Genomic DNA, 7,096 nt, shown 5'->3' on the forward strand with positions numbered 1-7,096 from the left:
GTCTTGAACAGAAAAACTGGCTGATCAGAGTCAGGGCAGCTGCTTGAGCTGCAGGAGCTGGGAAAGCCTCGGTACCTGATTTAAGGTCACTAGAGGACCCTTTCTCTGCCTCTAGATAGAGGAGGAGGGATGGGGGAATGAGCTCTGGCAACAAGGTCTAAACTGTGTGTATGTCTCATTTGTCTTATATGCACACTGACTGGGAGATCAGCTGAGTGAACTCTGTTTTGATTTGGTTTGTCAGATCTGTTACAATCAAGATAGAGACCTGGGGAGTTGTTAGTTCAGACTCCTCTTCTTATATTCTAATGTCTGGCTGGAGAAGTGCTCCCATTGTCACTGTGTCCCCAGTGCTCATGGAAGGCAGGAGTTGGGGTCATTAATATCAGGACTTCCATGTCTGAGTGCAAGGTAACTCTGACATTGAATGTTCCCTGTAATCCTTGTGTCCTGTCACACTTAGAAGCAAACTCCCTTTTGCTTGTTCTCCACTTGACCCTTTACCTTCTAGGTTACTCTTCTGCTCGATGCAAACTGCCTTCTCTCCTCTGCCTTCTGCCCCTGTGAGAGTTAGGCTTCAGTGATCTGTGTCCCCCAAACACTGCTTGTCCTGCCTGTTTCCTTTTCCTGTCTCCTTGCATTTTGCAGCATTGTACTTGTTCAGTGATGTAGCAGGGTACTGGGGCAGGCTCATGCAATCCTGCACTGGCCCAAAAACCCTTCCTTGTCCTTTTAATGCTGAAGAGTGGGGTTGTGAAGAGGAAGATCTAGCAAATTCTCCTGAATCTTTTTCCTGGGAACCTCCAGCCCTTATTGATAAAGGGACAGAGAGGTCAGAACAGGGCAGGTGTGGGGGTTTTGGGGTCCCTTCTCCCTGTCTCTGGTGGTTGTTTCTTGAAGTGAAAGGCCTGAGAGGGGCACAGCAGCAGCTCCTGTAGATTCCCTTGCTGCTGGCTGTGGCAGAGAACTGGGGGGAGCAGTGTGTGCTGAAGTGCTATCTTAATAGGAATAGCAAAAGACAAGCCCCTGTTCCAGGGCAGGGGGATTCACTGCCAGCGCATCTTGCAGCACGTTGGTGTCTGTTAGTGCTGCATGTAACTGCAGTTAGAGCTGAGAGGTACCACATCACATCAAACCAATGCAGTGATTGCTCAGTGATTGACATCTCTGAGGACGTCAGCCGTCAGCTCTCCTCACTGATGACACACTGCAGAGGTGCTGGGAGCAATCAGCAGTTTCCTCCAATACTCTGCCTACTGCAGACATCCCTGACAGCCCTAGAAACATGCATCTTGGTGAAGAGCCTCAGTGAAGAGGCTTGCTGTTGTCTGTACCTCATTCTGGGACTCGCTGTTATGGGGCGTTCTGTTCTTAATCTGGCATCAAGAGCACCAAGGAAATAAAAGTTAAAAACCAAAACAACACCAAAAAAACCCCAAACCACCCCCAAAATACCACTCAAACCCTTTTGCATTCCAAGGGAATAAATGCAATGTTTTACCATCTCTGTTAGGTCCTTATCAGCAGAGCTCTCTATTAGCCCATTGCTTCCTAGGTATGATGGGCACAGTCTGGGTATGGCTTGAAAGCCTGACTTCAGAGGGCATGACAGTCACTGTAACTGGTCTCCTCAGGCTCCTGCCAGGACTCAGGTCTTACTTCCCAGGACAAGAGACTGCTACAGGCTTCCCCATGAGCAAAACTTTGTTCCTTGTTGTCCTGACAGAAGAAAGTGACTTTTCACTAATAGAAAAGGGCTTGGCTAATAATGCAGTGAGACAGACTGAAGCAGCATTTCGGGGGTAAATGGACTTCTCTGTCCATTTTTGTGCTGGGAAACAGTTTTCAGCCTTTAGCAACCTTACCAGACAGATTCTGCAGGTGTCTCCAGAAAAGCTGAGCAGAGACAAAATCTAACTCTAAAAAGTGACAGCCCTTCCCCCTAAAAGACTCCCAAGTGTCTGCAAAAATGAATTATAAAATAATACATTATAAAAAAGCAGCCCATCTACCTGGGAATGGTTTGTGCTCCTTTCACGCCTGTTTATTCTGGTAGGGTCAAGTGGCCTCTCTTGCCAGAACACATCACATAGTCTAGTGACTTTTGAAGCATCCTTTTCATGTAAATCCACAGAGACTGTTAGAACAATGCGTCCAAACTCCTGAAATGCAAATAGTCCTTCAAACTTCTAAAAAAGCCTTCTAACACATGTGACAGTGCAACAGCATCTCACTGAAGGTTGAGCTGGAGCTCTGTAGGGTTTTAATTCACGTGCTGTTGCTATTCCAGTGAGGGTAGTAGCCATCAGATGGTTGATATGGCTGCAGTTTCACCAGGAACACCCTTTAGAGATAATGCACAGATGCCACATGTCAGAAAGCTCAGGGTCACAGATCCCCCAGCTGTAATAGCTCATTATAAGTTTTGCTTTTGGGAGCATCCTTCCAAGGTGGTTGTGATTTCCAGGTTAGCTCAATCCCATCATTATTTGCTGTACAGGAGCAGTAACTTGATTGACATGCTGGCAGTGGGGTCTTGCAGTCCCCGTTGACATTTCCAGTCAAGGAAATAATGTTTGCAGAATGTTTTACTGTCTGAAGCTTTTTTCAAAGTATCATTTCCCAAAGCAAGGAACAAGTGGCTGTAATTGTTTTGAGATTTGGGGCTTAATAGTTATGGAGCAATAAATTCTGCTGAGGTCTAATAAACAGGACTGTAGAGTTGCTCTGGTTCATTTGCTGCAATGAGGGAGCTTGCCCCAGTTTATAGGAGTGTAGCTCCTCTGGTACCAGCATGATTATAGACTTGCAGTCAGTGCAAAACAAGACTTCTTTATCTCAGAGGACTGTACTGGTGCAAATATCCTCCTCTGCCACTCTTCCCTTTCTCCCCTCCCTTCCTTCATGCCCTGTGTTAGGGAATGACCTTCATTTCCAGCAGGCTGTTGATTCTCTGTAATCTAAATTAAAGCTTGTCAGCTTGGAATTGTTCTGGCATTAATTCTGGGACATTGATTCTGTATGATCAGTGCAAATGCTTCCCTTCTATTTGATCTGCATCCTCTTGGATTTGCTCTTTGCATTTCAGGCAGTTTGGACTGTGGACCTACTCTGGCGTGGTACTGAGTGATTTAATTATCATAATGATACACCATCATGATGCTGTTTAGGTTGCAGACACTGCAGGGAGTATGCTTTAAAGGAGAAAACATAGATTGGACTCGCTGCCTTACAGAACACTTTTAATCTGTAAACTGTAGTCTGTCTGAAGTGATCTTCTGAGGAATGAGTTGAGACAGCAGGCGTGTTGTCTTGTGTTTTCTGGGGTTTTGTTTTTCCCAAGTCCTTTACAGGAAGGACATCCTAGAATACTTAATCCATGCAGAGAGCAAACACATTGCTTCCCACTTAACCAGCTAAAGTACTAGCAAAAGAGCTTAAACAGAATGGAGTAGCAATGGCCAAACTTCCTTTTATTGAAGTAGAAGCTGCATTTGCTGAGCACCAGAACTAGAGAAGTGGAAGCAGCTTGCCCTGAACATCAGTGTCATGTACTGGAATAGGGAATCTCAGGCTTGCAGTAGCCTCAAGGGCAGGGGTAGAAGGTGCTCCACCAAACCAGCCAAGAACCTCTGACAGCAGCGCGTCTCAGAGGGCTCCATCCATGCTGTGTGACTGTCATGTGCTTGATACAGGAGCTCACTGTTGTCCATGCTTCTCAACTCTCATTCCAGAGCCACTGCACTCACTGGTAATAAACCTCTGCACTTCCAAATTTCAGAGGGAGAGCAGAAGTGGCTTTCCAGCAGATTGCTTTACTGCTGATTCATACTGTGCAGAAAGGCCAGTGCGAGGCCTAACACAAACCTGCAAGTCTCCTTTGTGGAGCTGCATCTGGTACTTCGTGCCTTGAGTTTTATTCTCTTGCTGGCTCAGGCGAGGTGGAGAAGCATGAGTGATTGTGACTGCGATTGCTGTGCTAACCACAGTGTGTGTTCTCTTGTTTTTGTTTTCTGCTTTTTCACAACAGAAGGGGCCCTGCCTCACCTACTCGACCTACCATAATCCGACCGGCTGAACCGTCCCTCTTAGATTTATAACTCGAGGCTGTAGACAGCTGGCGACGAATGCCGTGCTGGCGGCTGCCCCATCCCACCCTCCCTTCCACAGCCACAGTCACTCCTCTCATCCATCCCACATCTCTGCCTCCCACCGCCCCTTCCCGGTGTGTCGTAAAACACTAGCCTAGTGATTGAGCTCTTCGTCTTCACTCGTGCGTCCTGTATTGCTTTGTGAGCATAGAGTAGCCTTCATTCAGTGGCATGGATCCCTGAAGTACACGGGCTCCTTGGAGAGATCAGCCGCAGGGACATCCTTAAGTCCAAGTGGTGGCTGTCCATCCATCTGCCTGGTCTAGCCTGGATAAGTGTCCTGCCTGCATCAGTTAGCTGTAGCACCCGGGACTGATCTGTAGCTATTTTCTTGTAGTTAAGACTAAAGTGTGACTTAGAAGAACAATACTATCACAACATGTGACACCGTTAGGAACAGATTAAATGTCCTGTGTATTAGTTTGACTTCTAAGGTGCAAAAATTCATGTTGGGAACAGTGCAATCAACCTTCTATCCAAGTGAGGCAGGGAAAACAAGGAAGGGGGGGAACTCAATGGATCGGCATAGTCCTGCTAGAGTGAAGGCTGAGATAGCGCACACACCTCAGCGTGCAGGGAGCACACGGACCTGCTCACACTCGGCTCCCTAAGAGCTGGGGCAATCCTGCTGGTGATGCAGTGCTTTTGCATCATCACTTTTGGCTGACTTTCCTGAAGCCAGCAGGGAGAGGGGAATAGATCCGCCGCTCCCCCCTTGCAAATGGACAGCCAAATGTTTTCAGGGAGTTTTGCTGTGTAATGTTTTTGTTGAAAATCTTTCTGCTTTGGATAAGCACATCTTTCAGTGTGGTTTGGGTACTGTGGTGACTTCTTCCGTAGCCTTTTCTTCTTGCATGTGGATGGTACGTGTTTGGGGAAACTTGTAACCGTTGTTGATCGCAACTCATCTTCTTAAGGTTTGGTTTCTACTTTTCATGCTACATGTATTAAAAAAAAATACTTGAGAATTAAAAATATATCAACTATCAACCCTGTCCATCTCAGATGTCATGTCTCTACCAGAGCTGAATGAGCCATTTGTGTTGCAGGCTTTCAACAAGGCCTGATTCAGATTTAACTTCTCTCATTTCAGTGCTATTGCTCTTAATTTCTGTTGTGGATCCTCTGTTGTTCTGATGCCAGTTCCTTTCTGTATTTTAACTATTGTTTTACTACTTCTCCCCCTTTTTCTTTCCCTTTTTCCCTTTTTTCTTTGTTTTTCTTGTCTTTACCCTCCAGCCGGCCGGGTAAGGCCAGTCCCTCCCGCCCGGAGAGCCCAAAACCACCATTTGACATGTAGGCCTGCTCCCTCTGAGACTCTTTGCCTGCCTCTTAGCTGTTCTGTCCTGGAATGGTCTGACTCGAATCTCACCCATGGCTTGTTTTGTTTGTATTTTGTGACACACACACATATCAGATGTGATTGTAGTGAACTGGTTTCTTCATTTTTTCTTTTCTTCCCAGCTGCTTAAAGGAGTTAAACAAGTATATTGTAGTAATGAGAAACATATCTTTACTGTTATAAATATCTATAAATATATATATAAGATGAAAAATCTATATATGTCCAGGTGTTTAAAGCCATTTGTGCTTCCATGTGGATTTTAGGAAATACTTAAGTAGGGAAAGAATATCTATATACATATATATATACACTTACATCCAAAAAGCTAACCAAATCCCAATGTTGAGTTTTTGAGCCGATTGTTAAATTCTCTGCTGTGTGCAGTTGGGTTATTGTATTACCCCAGACTTGTGGGTGAACTGTCTCAGTGCTGGTAGTAGCTGTGATGCAGTTTGTGATCTACCTGTCACTCTTGTTTATTGGATGAAATAAACTATCATTTCTGTATAATGAAGGTCTCCATGACTAGAATAAAACCATCTCTCTTGCTCTTTCTCTGGGTGTTTTCAAACAGTGTTTAATTATAACCTAATCTTTTCCATCCCATAGAACTTAAAAAGCTGTACATGCAAGCAGGTGCTATCATTGGTAGGGAAGGTGGAGCAGATCTGCATCAACCACTGAGGAGCTGCAGTAGTGAAACACCTTGTCAGACATGGAAGTTAAATTATAAAGGAAAATGAATGGAGGTGCTTCAGTGACTGGACATACAGAAGGTGGGATTTTTGCACACAGTTGCTTGGTTCTTACAAAGGTGTTTTTGCCAAGGCTGTTTGTGTGGCACAGCAAGCAGCTGTTGAGTTGTAGTTTCTCTGTTAAGCGGTGTCCTTTGGGCCTGTACCTGAAGTACAGCCTAACCACAGCCTAACACACATAAGCAACTTCCCATTAGGAGCTGGCTTTAGGCTGAAGTGGGATTTCTCCCCAGGTACAGGCTGCCTAAACCTGTTCCCACTCTCTCTATGCCAAGAGTGAGCGCTACGGGTCTCGGACCATGGTTGCTGCTTCTCACAGTAGCAATCATGTTTCTCCATAATTCTGGAACATAGCGCTGCCATCCCAACACTTGCAATGGGTTCCTTAAGGCCTTGTGTCCTGAGGCTCCAGCACTACATCTGCAGGAAGAGACCAGGAGCTTTGGGGTTGCTGGCTTAAATCAGTGTAATACTGATGCCTGATTTGGCCCCGAGTGCTCCTGGTTACAGCTGCTGTGGTACTTGTGAAATCTCCCTGGCTTACACTTTAGTAATAAGCTAAAACTCCTCTTGATTTTATTCATAGTAGATACTGGTGTGGGTTGAGGGAATTCTAGTGATTCCTTTCTCTGTGTGTTCAAGCTCTCTCTTTCTTGCCTGTTTTTAAGGGTTGCAGCTTCAGCTTCTCTGCAACTGAGGCAGTAACCAGAGCTTGCCCTACCCTGTCCTATTTCTTTCCTCACTGGAACTGCTCCATCTATCCCTCGTGTTTATACATAGAGTTATTCCTAAAGAATATTCTATTTCTGAAAGCAAAACAAGAAACCTTTACTGGTTGTCAAAGG

At 45.4% G+C, this 7,096-nt stretch overlaps 1 protein-coding gene across 11 annotated transcripts in view; it reads left to right on the top strand.

Annotated features, from left to right (window-relative positions):
- DNM1 (dynamin 1) overlaps positions 1-6,051 on the top strand; it is a 64,927-nt gene extending 58,876 nt beyond the window's left edge. For 8 of the 11 annotated variants that reach the window (XR_003994434.1, XR_003994435.1, XM_030506716.1 and 5 more), the window contains one exon: positions 4,031-6,051. Coding sequence is in view for 6 of the 11 variants with exons in the window: in XM_030506710.1 (XP_030362570.1) it covers positions 4,031-4,100 (70 nt within the window). In the remaining 5 variants the exon portion in view is untranslated. The remainder of the gene's footprint in view (positions 1-4,030) is intronic. The other 3 variants (XR_003994436.1, XM_030506712.1, XM_030506713.1) reach the window with 1 other exon arrangement.
- Positions 6,052-7,096: the final 1,045 nt, after the last annotated feature.

This window comes from Strigops habroptila, chromosome 15 (genome assembly GCF_004027225.2).
Source record: "Strigops habroptila isolate Jane chromosome 15, bStrHab1.2.pri, whole genome shotgun sequence".
Classification (NCBI taxonomy): Eukaryota; Metazoa; Chordata; class Aves; order Psittaciformes; family Psittacidae; genus Strigops; species Strigops habroptila.